The following is a 25,692-nucleotide window of genomic DNA, read 5'->3' on the forward strand; positions in this document are numbered from 1 at the left end:
GGGGGAAATAAATACAGTAGAAGAAGAATGGGTAGCTCTGAGGGATGAAGTAGTGAAGGCAGCTGAGGATCAAGTAGGTAAAAAGACGAGGGCTAGTAGAAATCCTTGGGTAACAGAAGAAATATTGAATTTAATTGATGAAAGGAGAAAATATAAAAATGCAGTAAGTGAAACAGGCAAAAAGGAATACAAACGTCTCAAAAATGAGATCGACAGGAAGTGCAAAATGGCTAAGCAGGGATGGCTAGAGGACAAATGTAAGGATGTAGAGGCCTATCTCACTAGGGGTAAGATAAATACCGCCTACAGGAAAATTAAAGAGACCTTTGGAGATAAGAGAACGACTAGTATGAATATCAAGAGCTCAGATGGAAACCCAGTTCTAAGCAAAGAAGGGAAAGCAGAAAGGTGGAAGGAGTATATAGAGGGTCTATACAAGGGCGATGTACTTGAGGACAATATTATGGAAATGGAAGAGGATGTAGATGAAGATGAAATGGGAGATATGATACTGCGTGAAGAGTTTGACAGAGCACTGAAAGACCTGAGTCGAAACAAGGCCCCCGGAGTAGACGATATTCCATTGGAACTACTGACAGCCGTGGGAGAGCCAGTCCTGACAAAACTCTACCATCTGGTGAGCAAGATGTATGAAACAGGCGAAATACCCTCAGACTTCAAGAAGAATATAATAATTCCAATCCCAAAGAAAGCAGGTGTTGACAGATGTGAAAATTACCGAACTATCAGCTTAATAAGTCACAGCTGCAAAATACTAACACGAATTCTTTACAGACGAATGGAAAACCTAGTAGAAGCCAACCTCGGGGAAGATCAGTTTGGATTCCGTAGAAACACTGGAACACGTGAGGCAATACTGACCTTACGACTTATCTTAGAAGAAAGATTAAGGAAAGGCAAACCTACGTTTCTAGCATTTGTAGACTTAGAGAAAGCTTTTGACAATGTTGACTGGAATACTCTCTTTCAAATTCTAAAGGTGGCAGGGGTAAAATACAGGGAGCGAAAGGCTATTTACAATTTGTACAGAAACCAGATGGCAGTTATAAGAGTCGAGGGACATGGAAGGGAAGCAGTGGTTGGTAAGGGAGTAAGACAGGGTTGTAGCCTCTCTCCGATGTTGTTCAATCTGTATATTGAGCAAGCAGTAAAGGAAACAAAAGAAAAATTCGGAGTAGGTATTAAAATTCATGGAGAAGAAATAAAAACTTTGAGGTTCGCCGATGACATTGTAATTCTGTCAGAGACAGCAAAGGACTTGCAAGAGCAGTTGAATGGAATGGACAGTGTCTTGAAAGGAGGATATAAGATGAACATCAACAAAAGCAAAACAAGGATAATGGAATGTAGTCTAATTAAGTCGGGTGATGCTGAGGGAATTAGATTAGGAAATGAGGCACTTAAAGTAGTAAAGGAGTTTTGCTATTTGGGGAGCAAAATAACTGATGATGGTCGAAGTAGAGAGGATATAAAATGTAGGCTGGCAATGGCAAGGAAAGCGTTTCTGAAGAAGAGAAATTTGTTAACATCCAGTATTGATTTAAGTGTCAGGAAGTCATTTCTGAAAGTATTCGTATGGAGTGTAGCCATGTATGGAAGTGAAACATGGACGATAAATAGTTTGGACAAGAAGAGAATAGAAGCTTTCGAAATGTGGTGCTACAGAAGAATGCTGAAGATTAGATGGGTAGATCACATAACTAATGAGGAAGTATTGAATAGGATTGGGGAGAAGAGAAGTTTGTGGCACAACCTGACCAGAAGAAGGGATCGGTTGGTAGGACATGTTCTGAGGCATCAAGGGATCACCAATTTAGTATTGGAGGGCAGCGTGGAGGGTAAAAATCGTAGATGGAGACCAAGAGACGAATACACTAAGCAGATTCAGAAGGATGTAGGTTGCAGTAGGTACTGGGAGATGAAAAAGCATGCACAGGATAGAGTAGCATGGAGAGCTGCATCAAACCAGTCTCAGGACTGAAGACCACAACAACAGATGACATGGATGGGGACAGTGGATAGGCGGGAGTGTAAGTCAGCCAGGGAGTATGCTGAGATAGTACGCGCATTTGCGATAAACACTGTGTCCCGATGGTGCAGTGATTAATTCAATTGCCTGGTAAGCAGGAGGTCCAGGATTCAAGTCCCGGTCTGGCACACATTTTTCACTAATTGCCAGTGATTCTGCATTAGGTCCTGATGCAGCAGTACCTATGCCACCAAAAAAGGATTATTTACTTACAGACTGCAGTGGGGCTATTGTTTCGCGTTTTATAAAGGTGCTGTAACTACTGAATTACTTCTCAGGAGCTACATGCTCTGGCAAACATCCACAGAATATATGATTATTTCACATTTCAGCTTAGTAACTACACAAAATGTGCCGCTAAAGTTCAGTTTTTAAACTATTATTCCTATCTACTTTTCTTTCTGTCCCCTCCTCTGATCACTTAATTGGAATGCAGGCTCTGGTTGTGGGAATTCAGGCATATGGTTTCAATGACTACCATCCATTACCTCAATTCCTTATTTCTAAATGATGAACTTACGGAAATATTGTGCTGAAATATCAAAGCTGTACCTAGGTGATCCTGCTTTCCTGACAACACTGGCAAACTTACTCTGCCCCCCCCCCCTTCCCTCCCAACACTACCACCAAAAAACTACCTTTCTTCTTAGGAGATTTAGTAAATTTTATAATTTTCTAAGTAGGTTTAATATAACTGAGCCACAGAGAAGTAAAGTAAAATTTGATACAAGAACTACATGGGTCAAACATTGAAAAGAACTACAACTTTTGATGCTTTAGAATGTGTCCGAGTTTCATTTGTACTAGAAAATAAATAAAGTACCTAACACACAAGTAAGGCCTACTTACAGCAGACGCTTGAGAGCCAATGGCCAATAGTAGGACAAACATTTGTTCAGAAAAGGGTTCAACTTCGAGGAACAAAGTATAGTTATCTAAAGGCACAATGCATACTAATTTATTCTGATATAAAATATGAAATAAGAAATGATTGTATTCTTTTGAATGAAGAGTGTATAAAAATTTCTAATGCCAGGAAGTGGAAACTCCACAATGAACTGTAAAGCAGAGTGGCCTATTGTCAAATCAGAGTTAGGTGTTAAGAGTTAGTAGTAATGAAATAGCTAGGATTAAAGTAGATGATTGCTTTATTGTAAACACAGCTCAAATATCAGAGTGTTTAAATGAATAATTTATATATGTGGGAAAGTCAGATGTTGATGTAGCAGAGTATCAGAGTTAAACAAATGCCTTTGGAATCCACCAACAGGCTGAGCAGCTTACGGATTTAAAAAAAAGTCACAATAAAGAATGTCGAAAATGTTATACAACTATTAAAAAATAAAAGCTCTGTGGGTGGAATGGGATACCCTCTAAAGCGATCAAAACGGTGTGTAGCATAATAGCACCTAACTAAAATATTCAACCAGTCTTTCGAATGCTCTCCCGATGTTTCGAAGTATGTCGAAGTCAGACCTCTGTTCAAGACAGGGTCAAGTGAAGATCTGAGAAACTATCAGCCTATGTCTATTCTTCCAGTCCTGTCAAAAGTATTAGAGAAAGTAGCTGCAAACTAGATCAAAAACTTTATTGTACAACATGATATTATTGTAAGTACCCAATTTGGATTTCAACCAGGAAAAAAAAAACTCTGGATGCAATGAATAACTTTATTGAAAAGATAGGCAAATCATTGGATCAGAGGAGTAAAGTTGCAGGTATCTTCTGTGATCTCTCATAAGCATTTGACTCCATGAACAATGTCTTGCTTATCTACAAATTAGACAAATACGGGATTAAGGACAATGCTCTAAATTGGCTAACATCATAGTTATCACAACAGAAAACAAAGGGTAACTATCACCTCAGATGCAGTGAATTATTATTCTAAATGGAGTACCGTGTGCCTCAAGGCTCCATTTTGGGGCAAATCCTGTTCCTATTCTACGTAACTGACATACCTATAAATATAAATTCCCCATCAGTTTGGTTTGCAGACAATACTTCTGTTTTAATTGAAGATGATGATGCACAAAAAATTCCAAGCTCCATCATATGTACACTGGACACCTTAGAAAACTGATTCCATTTAAATGGGTTGAAACTGAACATTGCAAAAAACCATACGGTACATTTCAATAACAAACATTCAAAATGCTTGGAACTTCTGATGTGATAATGAAGTGCAAACATGAAGGGACACACACAGCACAACAGCATGCAGGCCGACTTTGTCTGTTGACTGACAGAGACTGCCGACAGTTGAAGAGGGTCGTAATGTGTAACAGGCAGACATCTATCCAGATCATCACACACGAATTCCAAACTGCATCAGGATCCACTGTAAGTACTATGACAGTTAGGCGGGAGGTGAGAAAGTTGGATTTCATGGTCGAGCGACTGCTCATAAGCCACACATTGCTCCGGTAAGTACCAAATGACACCTCACTTTTACTAGTGAACAGTGGTAAAAACATTGTGTGGAGTGATGAATCACAGTACACAATGTGGTGATCTGATGGCAAGGTGTGGGTATGGCAAATACCTGGTGAACATCATCTGCCAGCACATGTAGTGCCAACAATAAAATTCAGAGGTGGTGGTGTTACGGTGTGGTCATGTTTTTCACGGAAGGGGCTTGCATCTCTTGTTGTTTTGCGTGGCACTATTACAGCACATGTTTTAAGCACATTCTTGCTTCCCACTGTTGAAGAGCAATTCGGGGATGTTGATTGCATCTTTCAACACAATATAGCACCTGTTCATAATGCACGGCTTTTTGTGGAGTGTTTACACAGCAATAATATCCATGTAATGGACTGGCCTGCACAGAGTCCTGACCTGAATCCCATAGAACACCTACGGGAAGTTTTGGAATGCTGACTTCGTGCCAGACCTCACCAACTGACACCGATACTTCTCCTCAGTGCAGCACTCTGTGAAGAATGGGCTGCCATTCTTCAAGAAACCTTCCAGCACTTGACTAAACATGTGCCTGCGAGAAAACTGTCATCAAGGCTAAGGGTGGGCCAACACCATAGTAAATTCCAGCATTACCGATGGAGGGCGTCATAAACTTGTAAGTCATTTTCATCCAGGTGTCCGGATACTTTTGATCACATAATGTATAACAAGTTAATGGGCAAAAACATATTTAATATGAAGCCAGAAATTTTAAAAACGAGGCTACAGCAGATTCTCTGGGAGAAACGCTACTATTCAACAGAAGAATTCATAGAGGATGAAATGATAACTTGAGCAAGTTATATTATTATTATGCTGTTTCTTAATGTGTGCTGTTCTTTGTATATAGTGAAATTTTACAAAAAATTGAGACGTCTCCTGTACCTGGATTAAATGATTTAGATTATGTATGTTATGAGGCTTTTTACTGATTTTTTAAAATTTCCTCAACAGGTTGTACCAACCACCAGCAAAAGTACTGGCTAAAGAGGCAAGTATATCACATATCCTCTTCATTTCTTTTGCTCAATACCTTACCACCTTGTCTCGCTCCAGTCCTCACCTTGTAGAAATCCCTATATCAAATAACATATTGTTTCAGCATCAGCTCATCAGCCTTTGAGATCTTACAACCTCTGTCCAGAGTTCAGTGAATGTGTCTACACTGCAAATGGATTGTTGGCTTGTCTGAAAAAGCAGTTCCTGTCCTTCAAAGTAATCCCCATGGACAGTAATGCGCGTCTGCTACCAGATGTACAAGTCCTACACGTTGGCTGTCCAAAAACCTCTAGGTCATTAGGGTTGTTTTCAATTGAGTGACGAAACTCCTATGTTGCATAAGAACTGCTGCATCAGAAAGGCAGTGTGGTTGGACATTATTGTGGAGCAGGGTCCAGTCGCCTCATTTGGTGTACCTGCTACAACCAATGCCCACTTTCTCTGTCATCATTTGCAATGTCACACAACAATCCTGGGACAAAGGTTTCTTTATTTCCTTGTCTTCCATAGTGTCATGCCCATCTCAGAAGTGTTTCAACAACACACAAACACACTTCAAGGTGACAGCAAGTTCTTCATAAACTGTTGTCAGTGTGAGTAGCTTTCAATGTTCTTCCAAGTTTGAAATGGAACAGCACATTCATTTGCTGATCCACTTTAGGTCTAAACCATGTGCACAACACCTTCACTCTACAATGTGCTGTTTACACATGAGAAGCACACTCGCAGCACTGCCACTCGGCATTTGACAGTGGCACACACTTACAACTGAGCGGTATGACATAATTCAGTGAACGTTTTGCACAGGCGTTGTACAATACCATAAATAAACAATTGCACAACTTCATCACTGTTCATGAGCAATCTGTTTAAGCAACAGTTGTGTGAACAAAGTGAATATAAATCACATTAAAGAGGCAAAATTAAAAGGCACTCACATTTAGCTTTCGACTACAGCCTTCAGAAGCACACACGACCACCAATTCCAGCATCTCGGGCCAGTTGGAGTTGATGGTCAGGGTGTGTGTGTGTGTGTGTGTGTGTGTGTGTGTGTGTGTGTGTGTGTGTGTGTGTGTGTGTGTGTGTGTGTGTGTGTGTGTTTGTGTGTGTGTTTTTACTGATGAAGGCTGTGGCTGAAAGCTATATGTGAGTGTCTTTTACTTGCACCACGTGTCTTCTTTACAGTAAGTAGCAATCTGACTTTTCCTACATTGTTGAAATTCCTACCTGGAGTTTCCGCTGTTTGATTTAAATCACATTAGAAGTAGACGTCTGTTTGGTAGTAGCTATTTCTTCGTTATGCTACTTGGAAGAAATGGCAATGGCAACAGTGTGCACTTTTTCTCGTAGGCAAAAGCTAGGAATACAACAGGTAGTTCTTAAATTACCTTCTCCCTCTCCCCTTCCCTGGCCTGTTTTCATGCCCACCTCTGTGTCTGTGCACTAGGTGAGGACCCATCTCATCTCAAACCCCCCACCCCCGGCCTGCCTGGTTAAAACTGAATTAAGGAATGTTGGTGGTACATGTCAAGTAGTCACACACTAGGAAAAGTGGACTGTGCAACAAAGAGCACAATTGGTGTTGTGGCATGCAAACTGAATTCAACTGTACCAATGTAACATAAATGGCAAATGTCATATTCAGGAAAAAGGGCTGCAAATGATGGAGATTTGAATCGATGGACATAACAATTCAAAGCAACTAGATTCAGAGCAAAAGGAAAATCTCCAGTGCAAACCAGCCCCTCATAGAAAAACGCAGTCTGTGGCCCGTGTGTTAAATGTCCTAACAAGATCATCACTGTGTACTTCAATATTACTATTCAAACTGTCCTTTGTTAATTTTTTACAATGTCACAACTCCAAAATTTCACTAACGTATAGAATTAAGTCAAAGAACAGACCACAGCATGTTGAGTTTTTACTTTGATAATGAAGAAACCTTATGACCATGAAAGCTTCTTACATCATATTCTTTTCATTGACAAGGTGATATTTCACAACAATATGTACAGCAATCTGCATAGCTACTGCATCTGAAGATCATAAAAACCAGTCAGAATGTAGATGACTGCAAAACGATATGGGAGCCACCATCTCCAAAACTGTATTGATAGGCCTTCGTTCCTCAGAGATACAGCAAAAAAATTTGTGTTTTCTCACAAATAGAAGATTTTTAAGCTGCGACTGGGAATAAGATTGTTTTAATACATGACAGGGCTCCTCCACATGTCTACCTATCTGTGCGTACAACCTCAAATATGAATTTTTATTAATACTAAATCTGACTGGACAGTCCAATGCTGTGACCTCGCTGAAGCTCTTATTTTGCACCTCTTGCCTTCTTCTCCAATACGTACTTTGACAACATCCCTTACAGTTAAAAATTATTAATTCCACACACCTAACACAACAAATCAGAAACTGTAACTCACAAGACACAGACTGAGTCTGAATATCCTCTTCAAGTACGTCTAGAAACTAATGGTGAATATATTTCAAAAGTGAAGAAATAAATGTAACATGATGCAACTTTCTTAACGCTGTAGGAAAGTACAGGGTGTCCCAGTTGAAAGAGGTCCCACAAACATGCATAGTAAATCCGCTGAAATTACACTGTGTAATTTGTGATGTTTGACGTGGCAACACTGCGCTCTGCAACATTGTTTGACACAGTACTGTGTATCTGCATGTCGCTGTGGCTGGAGCTGAGTGTTTAGCATTTAATGACAATGTAGCGTTATTCTGTTGAAGAGCGCATGTTTCTTGTGAAACAATACTGGATTACTGGTCCCATTAAGACATGTCAGTGAATGTTTGTTGAACAGTTTGGTGGTCAGCATATACCATCTAAATGCTGCATACAAAAGTTTGTAAACTATATGGAGAGCAGTGGAACAGTATTGGATCTTCACAGTGGGAGACAGCCGCCATTCTCGGAATAAAAAGTTACTGACTTGAAACAACGATTGTTGGCCTCTCCTGCAAACTCTGTTTGAAGTTTATCTCAGGTATGCAGAATGTCACAGAGCTGCAAAGAAAGCCAGTGTGTATCCATATAGGTTTACAGTTGTTCAGGAACTGAATGTCACTGACACAGACAAACGCATTACATGTTTGCTGTTGGTTTCAGCAGTTTACTGCTCAGAGGCCAGGAATATTGCAGTACACATGGTCCAATGGTGAGGCACAGTTCCACTTCACTGACTGTGTAAATTCTCAGAATACACATTTGTGGTGTAATGAAAATCAACATGCACTGGTCGAGCAACACCTGCATTCGTAAAAGATTGGCATGTTCTGTGCAATATCACAGCACTGCATCATCAGACCAATTTTTTGAGTGTACTGGGACAAGTGCAGTTTACATCAAAACATTTTGGGAATTTGTGAACCAGCTGGGTGATGAACTTACGCTCGGCTGGTACCAACCGAATGGCACCACATGCCACATGTCTCGAGTGATGATGGCTGAGGTCGAATCATTTTTCCCCCGGAAGAGTGACTTTGAAAGGACTGTTGCCCCCAGGGTTATCTGATTTAACACCACCAGACTTTTTCCTCTGGGATGGTCTAAAGGGCAAGATCTACAGCAACAAGGCACACTACTTGGAAGACTTACGAGAGAACATCATCCATGACATAAAGATAGTGACACCAGAGGTTCTGGCAGTAAGAGTCGAGAACCTGTAGCATTGTGTTCAACTGTGTTTGGATGTCACGTGCAGTCACTTCCAGCACATTTTGTGATTCACCTTTATTTTTCCGTGAACGAGGTATGACATGTTCATTTCATTTCCTTTCCTGATTTTTTTATGCAAAGCCTTTACGTATAATTTAAGCAAATGTTGGTTTGTGGAGCCTCTTTCAAGTGGGCCTTCCTGTATTTGTATGTGTATTATACTGTGTAATACTATTTTCTCCTCCAGAATTTTTTTATGGCCCTGTATTTCATACAGCTGTTGCATTCTTCCCCAGATAATGCTACATACTTACAAACATTTCATATTTACTGTAAGCATGCGAAGCCATTTTTTGTCAGTATCAATGCCTGCCTGACAGAGCCAGAAAAAATAACATTTTTCATACAGCTAGTAAAAGTAAACCCAAAGACTTGGAATTGTTTGCTTTTCCACACTGCAACTGAGCTGAAAGTTTGCAGTAGGTAGTAGGCACAGTTCTAAAAAAAATATGGGAAGAAGAAAACAGAAGAAGAATGAATTTACCCAAAAGGCAAATAACTAGTTTTAAGTTATTTTAAGTCATTATTTACTTCTCAAAACAGTTACCCATATCTTGGAAAAAATTTGTTATTTTAATTAACGTAAGTGCTATGGATATATATTACACGTGTAAATACACAGAAAGCAACAGCATACAGGCCCTTTATTCCAAATAGTCTCACCAATACATTCTTTACTGACTGCCAAAGTAGCCCCTTATATATATCACCTCCACAGCTCTTATATCAGAAAACTCCAGTGTATGAGACAAACTATGTTCAATGTTTTCAGCACTATCATTACTCAAAATGTTCACATGGATGACACAATGCGGGATAGTACATCAGTTATAGCAATTTCATTTCGATACAATTCAAATAATAAGTAGTGCTAAACCGCATGAATTGAGCGATTATATGCTTTCAAATTCCAAGAGATCACTTGGTAAATAAAGGAAAAAAAAAACAAATGGCAATGAGATGAATAAAATTACACAACACACTGAGTATTTGAATGACTTCTTTTCACATCTGTTATCACAAGGTCCCATGCATACACGGAAGTGTAACAAATCAGATTTACATAGAAATTTGAAACTATCTTCCATTTTTAGCTCTATTTTCTGGTAACTGTTTTGAAAACCCAATAGTTAATGACCCACTGAGGTTACCTCACTTAGTTTTATGTTTTGTGAATATCTGAAGGAAAGTCGTACGGAATTTAGAGCTACATTTCTCCCACTTACCATTTTCATCATAATCGTCACATTAAAGGTGTTAAACACTTTATTAATAAACCTATTCGGGTACTAGGGAATCTTTTACCAGCTCATTAGAACTGTTCACATGATATTCTGCCTGACACTGTAAGGAATTAATGTAAATGTCTAGTCATAGGAAAATAATATTGATGTCTGTGTGTGTGTTTGTTTAAGTAAAAACTAACATTAAACTTCCAGGTACACTAGTGGCCTTAGCATCCCGCAAACTTTGAAAAATATTTCAGCCATCAGGCATGATTATAAATAAACAAATTTGCTATTCTCTTCTGAGTGTACCTGTTTTTGATTCAATGCTTCTGCTATGAACTGAGTGATCTCCTTCACTCCTAAATATTTACATTCTGCCTCAACTTTCCTTACTATATTTATAAATAATACCAAGTTTAAAGCATAAAAATTATATTTCACTATTTCAATCTCGAAAATGGTTATCTAATTAAAATGAAGATTTACGAAAAGGATAGATTGCTTCTCAGCATATAGCGGAGATGATGAGTCGCAGAAAGGCACAACAATAAGATTACTAAACACCTAAGCTTTCAGCCAGAAGACCTTCTTCTGAAACAAACACACACACACACACACACACACACACACACACACACACACTCATGCAAACACAGCTCATACATACATGACCACATGCTGAGGCCTCAGCAGCCACAGACAGTGGTCATGCACGTGTAAGCTGCATTTGCATGAATGTGTATGTTTATTTCTGAAGGCCTTATGGTTGAAGGCTTACGTGTTTAGTAGTCTTTTTATTGTGCTTATCTGCCAGTCAACATCTCTGCTAGATAGTGAGTAGCAATCTATCCTTTTTGTAATATTGTCATCATTCCATTCTGGATTTTCCATTGTTTAAAGTGAAGGTTTACTACTTCAATATTCATTTCATTCATACTCTGCTGGGGAAAAAAAATGAAGCACCTTCAAGGTCTGTGTTCAGTGCCACCAAGGTATAATATGTGCATACTGAGGGGTTCTACTGTTAGTGAATCCTTTGTCTGTGTCTCCATTTTGACTCTGAAATGTTTGCAACATTCATTCTAGCATACAATCATGCCCCACTGACTAGTATGTAATTACATTGAACAGTTTCAGCTATTTGAATGGTGTTGCATGGTGGACCTGTGCAAAGCTGGATGGACCCACAAACTGACTACTGCGAATGTTGGGCACAATGTGTTGGTGGTGTGTCACTGTTTTCAAGAGTGATCTGTGGAACATTCCTCTCCCATCCTGTAGACCAGATTCTGACAGCTGTGTAGTACAGACAAATGTCAAAATCGACGCATAGTGTGAGCAGTAATGGCCAATGGAACATAATCCATGGATGACATCCAGACACATGTTGCATCAGAAGCCACCATTGAGAACTACCTGTTTGGAGTAGGATAAAGATCACATGTGACTCTGGCCAAGTTACCAATGACACAACATCACGAAGCATGGCAACTCTGATATTGTGAAACTGTTGACTGGAGAGTGGAATGGCATTCTGCTGTCTTCTGTGATTATATTAGATTCTGCTAGTATGCGAGTGATGGATCTAGTGTATGGCACAGAGCCAGTGAGCTGCCTATTCCAGAGTGCATTTCTTTTCAGCAGGACAATGCAAATCCACATATGTCTGCCGTGACGTGTGCTCTTTGTGAAGTGCTACTACTCTGGCCAGCAACATTACTAGATCTTTCACCAACTAAGCAGATAAGAGACACGATGAAGTGGGAACTTATTCATGCTCCATGGCATCCACAACCAATGCTAAATTACAACAAAAGGTGCAAGATTCTTGGGACAATCTATCGCAGGATATCATTCAGCACCTTCGTGATTGATTGCACATGAGAATACATGCCTGCACCGCTACTGTATGGTGATACACTGTGTACTGATGTGACTATTTAGGCACTCTTTATTGTGATGAGTGTTTCGTTTGGTCTGAATTTGTTACACACTACTACAATGATGAACAACCTGTCACTTCACTTGCCAATAAAATGACCTTGTCATTGAGAGTGTTGCCTTCTTTCTGGCTGTGTATAATATTCCCTCAACTGTCTACTGAGTAACTAATAAGTGTTAGTTTGGACAATGTTCTAAAATGGGGCTCAAGAATTTTTTTTTTCTCTCATTTCATTTCTTGTACCTACTAGTTCTCAATTTTCTCCATTCTGTTTTTCTGCCATTGCTCAGAAATGTAGAAGTCACAACCTAAAATGTAGGAAATTCATAATATATAGTATGAACCATGATACAACTGTTCCACTGTCAACAGTTAATAAATTTGTGCTTGTCAAACATTATTAATCCTTATTTCAATTCTGTCTTTATGGCACGAGTGTTACTATTTGTAAATGTGTTAGTACCATCTTTCCTACACTCAGCACAAAGCTGTATCAAGTCAGAGCACACCATAAAAATTTTGCATTTGCAGCCATTAAATCTTGTCCAGTGAGTGTAAAGAAACAGAAATAGTGAGAGGATGATGGGGTTTGGAAGGTGAAGACAAGATGGATTGGGGTTGAGGAAGGTCTAAAACAGAACTACTCCAATGCCCTGTTGTTTGTATATGTAAACAGTGAACATTAGTGTTCATTTCTTATCATTACAACACATCTTGTATGGGACGTATTTCATAAAACTGTTTAGTTCATTACATGCTGTTGTGGTCTGGCTAAACACACTGGCACACCTATTAGCTTCCTATGGTACAAACTACATTTCAAATCATATAAATCAAATTAAAGTGATTATTATAATGTTATCTTTGTGATGTTGACAGTGGAAATCCCACTTTTTTTTTTCTTTTTCTTTTTTTTTTTTTTTTACACACACTAGGGATGACGTTCTGCAAGTAATTTAAACATTGAGCATTTTCACTAATTTTAATTCAGTAAGAATCAATTTACAATGCAAATTGACAATACTTTTAATAGAAGTAGCAATTTTATTACTGCAAATTTTGATGACGCTTAAGATCAATTGACCATGAAGAACAACAAATATACACAATAACAGTTATTTGAAATCTGAGATTAATTACAGAGTGTCTCCAAAGCATTAGATAAAACCATAACCTATAAATACGGCAAGTACGTGCTCCCTAGAATATTATGGAACAAGTAATACAGGAAAAAGAAATGATGATTCTGCAGCAATCTTTTCATTATCATACTAATTTTTACCATAAATACATCACACTGTTACAAACAAACGTAAGTTTCATTTTTTATCCACTTTAAAGAAAGGCTCTTTCTCCATGACATTTGAAAGCCTAACTCACTATTCATTAGAAAATTTTATATTCACTTTACTGTTAAAAGTTCATGTTTCATTTTTTTATAATTTTGTGCTTACACAAAATATAAGGACAACCTACGCAACAACCACAGTTTAGTATAGTAAAAATGCAGGAGAAATCTGGAATTCCTTTCCGAACATAACTGATATGCTGCTCCATTGCAGTGAATGTGCACCTACAGAAATGAGGTAAATATAAAAATTATGTCCCACTGTATTACACTCAAAAGGAGAGAATGGCTTAACAAGCAAACTTTGACTATTTGTAAACATCTGCCAGTAATCCCACTGTACTGAAAATGTACATTTTTTACTTATGATGCTTTTTGAGACCTTGTTCCAATATGGAGCAGAACAAATACTGGGATAAAATATATAAATATCTTGTACTGAGGCTACTTACAAACAAATGGGCTCTTTAATTCTCTAACAATTACCTCAACATAATATAGGAAATCAAGAAAGAATGAAGATTTTGATACACTGTCTGCAGAGACATTAGAATGGAAATTGAACTGTTTACTGAAGAGATACAGTACAGGGAAAAAATACTGTGTTAACACCAAAAAACTTCAGGTTGGAGCTGCCATTAGTTGCGGTCACGTGTGGGTGAGGTATGTTTCCTTGTGTGAATATATCTGTGTGTGTGTGTGTGTGTGTGTGTGTGTGTGTGTGTGTGTGTGTGTGTGTGTGTCTTTGGCTGAAAGCTGTAATGTGTAAGTATTTTTACTGTGCCTGTCCATCTTTAAGAAAAGTAGCAATCTATCCTTTTCCTAATATTGCTGAAACTTTGCAATAAGGAGAGTGCGTGCACCCACCCACACACACGAGAGAGAGACAGAGAGAGAGAGAGAGAGAGAGAGAGAGAGAGAGAGAGAGAGAGAGAGGGGGGGGGGGGGGAGGGAGAGGTGGGGGGAGAGGGAGAGGTGGGGGGGGGAGAGAGAGGGGGAGAGAGAGAGAGAGAGAGAGAGAGAGAGAGAGAGAGAGAGAGAGAGAGAGAGAGAGAGAGAGAGCCTACATTTCGATCTTAAGCGAAAGAATTACTAACTGATCAGTAAAGCTGCCTCAGAAAGAACCTGCCAAATCTTTGAAGTGCACAATTCAATACTTATTTTTTCAATCATGAGTATTTTCAGTCACCACAAATACCAATAAATACTTCTTGAAAAATTATTAAATCTGTATTTCAAACCAGTTTTTATTTGAACCTTATGAGCAATGATGTTTCTACTGATCCATGTAAATACATCTCAGAGCTCGATTTATACCTTCAATTCATCATTACCTCTCCCCTTCCACTCTTCCAAAATTTACAAGGATTCTCCTGCTTGCTGATTAAATATACCTAGGATAAATGATGTGGTAGGGAATGATTTGACCACAGGGTCAGGGTAGTTAGCAGAATTAAACTTTCATTCAGAAGATACAGTGTCAACTGACAACATACAAAATCACATTTATAAATACAACACCTGCAATGATGTGTAATGATACCGGTGTGCAAATCATACCTCCAAATGGCTCTGAGCACTACGGGACTTAACATCTGAGGTCAGCAGTCTCCTAGAACAACTTAAACCTAATTAACCTAAGGACATAACACACTCATGCCCAAGGCAGGGTTCGAACCTGCGACCGTAGTGGTCGCGCGGTTCCAGACCGAAGCACCTAGAACCGCTCGGCCACTGCGGCTAGCCATACTTCCAAGATATCTACATATCTATGAAGGTTTCCTACCTAGCACCCAGGCAATTCAAATCATAGCAAACCTCCCAACATACTCAAATATTTTACCCACATTTTATACAAACTTTAGAGTAATATTACTGAAACGAAAGACCCACAGTTTGTTAGACACAGACATTCTTTGTAAAGCATTAGGAACTGTGTGTGTGTGTCATTGCCTGTTACATCAACTAATTCTGAAATTAGAATTACACAGCAGAAAGGATTTTACTGGACAGCAGATACACTAATGCACTCGGAACATGTACCACAGCATAGCTAGGGCTGTTTCACCAAAATGGCCATCTGAATTGTTTCATTTAATGCGTTTCTCACCTTCACAAAAGTTGTTAGATCTTTCATAAATTCAGAGATTTCATTCAGATCCTCTCTCATAGATTCACACAACACTTATTTATTTACTTCAGATCACAGAAGTACCAGCAAAAATGGTGAAACTTTTATTGTGATTTGCCTAACATTTTTTATAAGTACACAACCAAAAAACTGCACACATGTTTTCTATATGAAAGACAATGGCATTTTATTGTGGTGAGTTACTTCACATGAAACCCATGTTTTGTGTCTTTGATTGTCTACTCAGATGCTCTTCCTTTCTTTGTCTCAGAGAGAATCCATTGTAGTTCTGTGACTGCAGCAGTTGAGGTATTTCACATACTAAGAGCATAGGGGCAAAAAAGAAAAACACAACACACGCACACACAGACAAATCTGCACTCATTCTGTGTAAAACATAACAACTACTACTTCCTGCAATTTTGTCGAAAGACTGAGACATTATGAGCTCACAGCTTTGTAAAGATATGGATTAGTTCTAAAGAAAAGTAAAAAGCAGCAACCACCTAGAATTAATGATGATACTTATTTAAAACAAACAGTACCAATATTGGTATTGAATCGACAAGTTCATCTACAATCAGCTGTTTATGATTATAATTTCATTTAGCTCATGCCAAACAAAAGGCATCAGCTGTTTCAGGAGTAAAAAATGATGCACATTTTCAATAGTACCACCACTACAAGAAACTTTAGCCACACCCACAAACAGACAAAATCCTAAATTGCTGTTTTTTTCCCTGTAAGAATTCCATTTGAGATTGTGTCATGGTCAGTGCAGAATGTTTTTCTCAAAATAAAAGGGAAGTGTAATTCAGACAATGAAAATGCTACACTATTTTAAGAAACACTATCAAATTTTAAATGAGTTAGTTGCCAATAGAGCCAAGTATCTCATTTTAAAAAGCCAGTTGCAGAAAAAAATATTTTGCTTTTTTTTTTTTTTTGCTCAATGCAGCTTTCATTTAATAATGGCGGCTCAGCAAGAAAGATAACACATTAGTGTAAGCAAGACCAATTAAATAAGCAGATGATGGAAGATAATGAAAGGGAAGAGTAAAACAGGAGAACTCTTGACAACATCTTTTCCCATAGCAATGACACAAAACTCTGCACATCAGCAGCCAACTGCGTGTTACAATTTCTAATAATGAGAACCTGGCATTCAGTACCACCTGTCTTTTACCGGAACAATTCGCAACACCACTTCCATTGAGGTCCACTCAGTCCCAATTTCTTAATTAAAAATAATTCAGTCTTTTCGACATCAGTGCAAGCTTTTACGAAAGCCCATAGAAATAATAAATATACAAAGACCGAAATTCCTCTACAGACAGACTATTTTCTCAGATTCTTCTTCAATGAAGGAATGGAGATTATATAATTTAATGTCCCATTAATGATTAGGTCAACAGAGATGGAATTCATGGTTGGTAATGCAAAACTTCGAAAACCATGGAAAACTTACGTCTGGATGACTGGAGGGGGTATGTGAACCCCAGTCTTCCTGAATGCAACTCCAGTGTCTTAAGCCCTGCACCACTTTGCTTTGATTCATCAACAGTAGCGTATGTCAATGGTTTAGCACATACCAATTACAATTCTGAAAGAGTTTTATTTTAACCTTTTTGTCTGTTTTCACTGAAGCAATCCATTGTTATGTAATGACTCTGAAATCCAATTCTTGTAAATACGTGACAAAATGTCACTTAGTGTTTGATTTTTATCTATTTTTCTTTATGCATATAAAATGGCCCCAAACAAAAGACCAGTATGCTTCATGTACCAGTTAATTATCTCTAGTCAAACTGCTTGTGAAGTGGCTTGGATGCTCATGGCCACCACTTCCAGCATCTCTTATAAACAGGTAGCTACATTTTTTTTTTTTTTTAACGTTACTACACTCTATTCTTTTTTAGTTAGTTCATTGTTACTTGAATCTCGTGTTCGAGGCTTTATGACTTAGTGACAACAAGGGCTTTGAAAAACAAAATGTGCACTGTTACAGCCCATTAAGGTAAATAGGACACACAAAGTTAAATAGATGTTAAAAGTTTGCTACTGTTGCACAGTGTATGTCAATACATTTTTAATATCCACATGGTTCTCCAAGAAGACAATTTTTAATCATTATAGACATGCAGGCAGATGATAAGAAGCACAGTTAAAATGTTCAGATGCCACATGTCAATAACAAATGATGGAAATCTCTCAAATCACATTTTACATGCAATACATTTAAATTCTGCTTCACAATATATTTCCTCAACTGCATATCACAAGAACTGAAAATAAAATTTGTCTCTTTTCAGAAAGTTTCGATTGATTGCTAAGCCACAAGTGGTAACTGAAGATCAAACATTTTTGGCTTAAAGAAGCCACATTTAACAAGAGAAAACAAAAATATCAAAATTCAGTATTCAATAACTTGCTGCAGGAAATCATTTCTTATTCCACATAATTTGGAAAAACACCTACAATATGTTTTCAAGACTGTTATAAAAATGCTCAACTTGCCTGATTTGAGTTACTTAGTTCTGGGCCAAACTTTCCGATCATAGCAAAATTATCAGTAAAGTAATGGCAAAGACTGTCAGACTGCCTGTATGTGAGTCATTTTCATTGATCTCTTAAGTTACATTTCTCAAAATCCTGACTAGTCTGCAAGTCTACTAAAGACATCTGATTCGTAACACAGTCGTTAGTAATGCATATAAAACCACTATCTACAGCAATAGGGGCAAAATGTGATGTTATACACATTTAACTACCAGAATATAAGTTAATTATAAGAAAAATTTATCAGATAAGGATTCCACAAATAGAGCACTACAATAATACAAGAAACCAACGTACCAGATCATCATGAGAAGCATGTTAAATAGCATGAAAAAGTCCAAGCTTCTTTCTAAAACAGAAATATTCAAGCAACACACACTAAAACAAACATGAACTTCCTCTCTTTGAAAAATGAGGAATTCAAGTAGTTACTATACTTTATCAGTATATGCTTCAGTTGTGTGAACAAACATAAAGCTACCAATATTGTCAACAACAAATAACAAAATTATCTGACAAATGATTACTGAAAATGGATGGCAACCACCAGATTCCAAATACCTCAAGAGCTTTAAGAGAGAGAGGGGGGGAAATGGACGAGGGCAAAGGGTGGAGTAAGTAGTTAGTTACACAGAGACAAAATGCAACTTTAAGGATGAGCTTGTGTACCCTTTTCTGCTACTTCTAATTGTACTCAACAAGAAATCCATAAATAACTTCCTTATTTCTGATTTTGCTTCCCATTGCTTATGAACTATCACTTAATATCAAACTACTACAATATCTAAAAGTTTAATGAAAATTTTGTTTGTTATGAACACTTCTACCGATTAACAATCTAAGCATCTTGTTGAACAATACACAGAGGAACATATTTAATTAGTTTACTTCTCATGAGAATCGTGTACAGTTAATACTACATTTTACAAACAAAAGTTATTTAGTATGAAAACAGTATCAGCCTTATTACTCAGATAAATATTTCAACAAAATTATTCTAAAAATGATCATTTCATGCAATAACTTGTCACAACCAATCACAAATGCCAGTTTTCTAAAACAAGACACTTTCTTTAACACAACACACATTGCTGCAAATGCAAGCAACTGCATCCATACATTCATGAAATATCTCTCTCTCTCTCTCTCTCTCTCTCTCTCTCTCTCTCTCTCTCTCTCTCTGTGTGTGTGTGTGTGTGTGTGTGTGTGTGTGTGTGTGTGTGTGTGTGTGTGTGTGTGTGTGTGCGCACACGCACACACACACACACACGCACGCACGCACGCACGCACGCACGCACACGCACACGCACACACACACTATGAAAATTTGTTCATACAAATTTCTTCCAAAAAGAAACACAACACACTGCAGCAGAAAAAGATTAATCATTCAGCTGTACAAGTCATGTCTACTGATCAATGAAGCCTGGATCAGTAACACAACAAGAACATGCAATACCTATTTTCAAGTTGCATGGGGTACTGCATTTCTCTTGTTACTATTGTCCTCTATTAGCACTCTGAGTAAACACAGCTTTCATTGCTTTATTGTGTACTAACATAATAATCTGTTTGGATATGCGTAGCAAATTTCATTGTAGGTTTAGATAATATTAACTTGCTTCACAATTCCTAAGTCCTTATTTTAAGCACTAGTTTAGACTTCCTGCTCAGTTCTTCAGAACTTTCTTCCTGAGTTAATAAACTGCATACAATCCAGTCTGTGGAAGCAAATTAAATTCATGGCTACTATTCAATGCCAACACTGGTCTCAGATTGATTACTTCAGCTTACATACAATTACACATTGAAAGAACCGTTACTTCAGAGTATGTTACTGAATCTACAGGTTTATAAGGAACTTATGAAGCAAATACTTGGGGAGTCCATTCAATTGCACAGCCAGTATTAAGTACATGTAATAGTACATCAAATAGCTATGTGATTTTATCACTTTCTTATGACAAAATCTGAGAGAAAGGCACGCACACTGGCAGCATTATGCTGAGGCACGCCTCTTGTTAAGTACATGCACTTAGGTATGATAGAAGTTACCGAACAATAACAGTAACAACACATTTTAGTCCAATTGTACCTAGACTTTAAGAACAAGAAAGTTTTGTGTTTGCTGAGGATAGTCAGATTCACTGAAAGTAAACATATCAATTAAGACTTAAACAATGGTGTGAAGAAAACAGGATGCTAAATTCTTGGTAAAATATCAACTCCTTCAAGCAGCATTGTACAAATATCTGTCACACAGTACCATAAGTCTTGTAATATACAATTTAATACCAAAGCATTTTAAAACATCTGATAAACTCTACTGATGCCTATGACATAACAGAACAACATAATGTTTTAGTCTTGTATGTTAAGCGTGTAATGCTTTGCAATATAGTATATGTACAGTCTGTATATTCTACCAATTAACCTGAGTTGAGCCTGTCTGTTGACGAAGCTTGGCCAGGATTTGCAAGACAAGGTGGCCAAATGCCTATTGTCATGAACAGTTTATATAAAAATCTCAGTTCAACAGAACTTTCAAACTGTAAGTAGTAAAAGACATCACAAAAAAATAATGCTTGAAAATCTGTGGCCACTTTTCTTGCAAAAAAGCTGACCAAGCTTCCTTTATTGTGATATGAGGTTAACAGTTTAGTGTGTAGAAATAAACAAAATATACACCAGCAGTGAAAGATGTAGGAACCTCTCACCGCTTCACCTGTGATATGTCTGTGGAACTGTATAACTGCTAAAGGCATAAAAAATAAATTATGCTCCATATATTAGTTAATATACAAGCCTCTTTCCTCTCAGATACACATAACAGCATCTTAATACTGTAGTCTGTCCTCTACACAGTCTTCCAGGCAAATATTATTGCGAAGTGAAAGAGAAAAAAATCTTTTCACTTTTCTTTAGTCTCATGTTCTATCCACATGAACACGAAAAGAACCACTCTGTCATTTACACTACCATCACTGATGTCTAATCTGCAGTGTAAAGTAATTGCCACAAAACAGAAATCCTGCACAAAGGATACTACAGATAAAATCTGTAGATAATATTGTAATATATGCATAACAAGGCTCTTCCCTTTGATGCCATCAAAGTAAAGATTAAAAAATATTATGAATATAGTTCTAGCTGAAGTGTAATGAATCAAGTAGTCTCTCTCCTGTTCAAAACCAGTTCCTCAAAGATTGCTTCAGTACTACAAGTTGTCTAGACATGAGTTAAAGAAACAGAGGACATAATTTTCTAATAATCTGAAAGCAATATGGGTACCTTCACAACATAGTGATCATTATACAGTTTATTGTTGGAAAGATAGGCAAATAAATAAAACAACAGGCAGGCAGACATACAGAGACAGAGAAACAAACACACACATACGGGGGGAGAGAGAGAGAGAGAGAGAGAGAGAGAGAGAGAGAGAGAGAGAGAGAGAGAGAGAGAGTAAAAATATTTTAAGAGTGAGATGATGATAAAGAAACTTGATGTGATTATCTAGTACTGATAATAATTACATTTAATTACATCTGAACAAAAACAGTGGAAAATGTAATTTCTGGATGAACTAACAAAGTCGATGTTGGAACAAATGGGATGAAGTACATGAAAACTGCTCAGATGTGTTGAAAACATCTAAATCCTGCACAAGGAAAGACAAAACTGACAGCACAAATTGAATTTAAAAAAGGTGGAATCAATAAAATGGAAATGCCGTGGGGCTAGGGCCTCCCGTCGGGTAGACCGTTCGCCTGGTGCTAGTCTTTCGAGTTGACGCCACTTCGGCGACTTGTGTGACGATGGGGGTGAAATGTTGTTGATAAGGATAACACAACACCCAGTCTCTCAGCGGACAAAATCTCCGACCCAGCCAGGAATCCAACCCGGGCCGTTAGGCATGACATTCCATCGTGCTGACCACTCAGCTACCAGGGGCGGACTAGTGGAATCAATTATGGCCCTATTTAACTGCTTAACAACTGGATACTGGAGAGGGAAAGAAATGAAATGAGGAAAAACTGAACCAAAGAAACATAAGACTCTCAAAACAAAAATAGGAGCATAAAGTGTTAATTATGATGACATTCAAACAGCTACTTCTGTTCAGCTAAAATAGACTCAGCTATGAATGCAACATAAAAAAAATTAATTTTGAACTTTTGAAATAACACACTTCTTCACAGGGAAGTAGAATAACACAATGCAGAAAGATGGCATGCAGTATTTTAAAATAACTACTGTCAGTGTTTCTTCAGATGCAACTTCAAATATGTATAGATAAGATTTTTTAAAAAATCATTCATTGTTTCTTCAGATATAATTGCAGATATGTACAGATAAGATCTAACATCTGCAAACAGAACATGGATAACATAACAATGACTTATTTTTGTCTCTTATATGCCTTCCCCACTGGTGCAAGGATTCCAGTTCCTTTGCACCCCTCCTAACATGTCCTTTTCTATCTACACTTTTTCACTATAGCTGCCAACAAAGGAACTGTAGTTCTCAGGGTTTCATTTTCTGATCTATACACATTCACAATTATGATCCCTGTTTCTCACATCAGATGCAACAATTACTTGCATGTTCCATGGATAATAACTGTGACATGACTCTACGTACGCAGGCCTCTAAATACGACGCATGATTTCCAAGAAAATATCACAACAGCAATTTACTTTAACTGCCTTTTACATTGATTCTGATCTATATTGAAATTCAGTAACTGAAACCAACTAAAGCAGAGATTTATAAATGATAGAGCACAGCAATCAATCATCCTTTTTTGCATGTTTTATTTGGCAAATCCAGATTTCGGCTAGTGCCTAGCCATTATCAATGCATTATTTTCTAGTCTCAATGCATGTCAGTTCCCAGTTGCTTGGGCTTTGATTATCGAAGAACTGCATATCCCAATCAGTCAAATAGTTCACTAACTTTTATCCATCACTTATATTTAAGAACAATGCTGTGTAAATGATTAAAAATCTATTATTTATGGAGATCAAAAAGATCCTGCTGCTGGGTAGAAATCACACGAGAAGAATCATGAACTTTCCAATCTGTAGTACAAGAGGATTCAAGACATGCACAGGTATGCATTTTTCATATTGGTCTTGGTTTTGGCTTCCTCTGCCACTCCTTACAAACATATCAAACAAATAAAAAACCAGCAATTCTGAGCTACTTGAGATTTCCCAATAACACCAGAATCATATCTACACTAAAATATGTAAACTGTGGAATAATATTCTGAAAACTACAAAAGACTGAAGAACTGAAGAGAAGACATGTAATTTTTGCCCCAATTTTGGTAAAATTAACTCAAACCAGACACCTTGTAGTACTGAAGCTGCTTTAATTGCAAGTCTTGTACTATTCTCTCCTATAGTTACACGATGAGGCAAAACAAAATTTGTATAAGCACTTCTGGAAACTGGTTTCAGTCTAAAATATTACTCGTATAGTGAGTAAACTTCAAGACAATCCCAAAGTTTTCAATCTTACTCCTATGGCAACACTCATATATCCAAGTCATCAGATTATGTGCATAATTCAATGTATATAGGTACCAATTTAACAACAACAAAAAATTACCCTCACAATGCCCCATGAACTTGCACCAAGTCATGCAGTGCTCCAAGACACAAAATTCTTATCTTAACCAAACATGGTAAAGCATACAAAGATGGATAACCAATTACAAATTGCCAAGAGGCTTATTGCACAAAACAGGAAGTAGGTAGAGTACTCCCTGCACTCTTTACACACTTTCATTTTTTTATACGATACATTAAAAAAAAACTGGCTCCTATTACACAACTATGCACATCAGTAACCCCACAGTGACATGGTCTGAACCAACCAGCACAGTGAGCACCACTATTATACTACACAGTAGCTGGAGTATCATCAACCTCTGACACATCATCTATCATTAAGCACAGACTGAGAAAATGATCCAGAGGACACAATATGCTCTATTATTTTTTTAATTACATAATGAACAGTATTAGAAATAAAAAGAACTGGGCCACTTCTGAAGGCAACAATTTCACTAGTTGGCAGGTTGCTTGTTGGCTGTGGGAGCAACAGAAAAAACAGTAGAGTCCTGGGAGGCAAATGGAGGTGGTGGTGCACGAAAGTTGGATGCACTACTACTACCACCACCACCACCACCACCACCACCACCACCTCCATTGGCCCCAATAAACTCCTCTTTCTCTTCAGACAAAACAACCTGTGGTGGCGGAGGGAAGAAGTCTAGACCAGAGCTGGCTGCAGTAGCAGGAACAGCATGTGGTGGAGGCTGCTGCTGTTGTTTCGGTGGTCCACACAGCAGCTCGTGGAAACTCATGAGATGACGCTTGAGGTACAGCTTTGTCTTGAACGGCTTGCTACACAGGGGGCACGCCACGGTCTGGGGGTTGTGGATGAGGCGCAGGTGCTGGCGCAGGTTCGACAGGTTACTGTACATGCGGTAGCAGATGGGGCACGGCCGCGGGTCCAGGGAGTGCAGTTTGCGGTGGTCAGCTGCTGTAACACACACAACAAGCAACCGTGTCAGAGCTCTCCCGCCTGCAAACCGCACCCCCGGGACACCCGCATGGGAAAATGGACAGGAAGTGTTGGCTGGTGAGGAGAAGGGCAAGTAAAACAGGAAAGCAGGCAGGATATCCCTCAGGGTCAAACATAACACTAAGTTTGTCAGGACAGAGTCTTATTTGGGTACTTACCTTGTGAAGCTGGCTCCTGTGGCAGTGTTGACACGTCTGAGAGGAAATTGTGTGCAGCGGATGTTCCAGGAATCATCTCCATTCCACCTGCAAATAATAAGACTCCCTATCAAATATAAGGTACTGGTGGGCAACTCTACATTTGCTTTAAATAAAATTAAATGTTTCCATAAAAAATAATTTTAACGGTGTAGGGCTGACGGATAAGTTGTTATGGGCCTTCTCCATGTTGTAATGCTACTGTATACTAGAGATATGGATTACAATAATAAGGAAAAAAGATTACAATTTAATGTTTCACCAACCACATAGTCATTAGAGACAGCACACAAGCCTGAATTGTAAAAGGAACATCACCATGGCCTTTTCAAAGGAATAAATCAGGATATTTGCTTTAGGGAAACCATGGAAACCTACATCTTGATGGCCAAAGTTGGCATCTGAATCCCAATCTTCTTTAGAGAAAATCCAACA

At 38.1% G+C, this 25,692-nt stretch overlaps 1 protein-coding gene across 4 annotated transcripts in view; it reads right to left on the minus strand.

The window, feature by feature from the left end:
• LOC124799192 (protein abrupt-like) overlaps positions 1-25,692 on the minus strand; it is a 252,710-nt gene that overhangs the window by 143,221 nt on the left and 83,797 nt on the right. For 3 of the 4 annotated variants that reach the window (XM_047262751.1, XM_047262737.1, XM_047262729.1), the window contains exon 6: positions 25,219-25,305. In XM_047262751.1, coding sequence (XP_047118707.1) covers positions 25,219-25,305 — 87 coding nt within the window. Of the gene's footprint in view, positions 1-22,681; positions 25,019-25,218; positions 25,306-25,692 lie in introns of those variants that run through there. The other variant, XM_047262744.1, reaches the window with a different exon arrangement.

The sequence above is a fragment of the Schistocerca piceifrons genome, chromosome 1 (genome assembly GCF_021461385.2).
Source record: "Schistocerca piceifrons isolate TAMUIC-IGC-003096 chromosome 1, iqSchPice1.1, whole genome shotgun sequence".
Lineage (NCBI taxonomy): Eukaryota > Metazoa > Arthropoda > Insecta > Orthoptera > Acrididae > Schistocerca > Schistocerca piceifrons.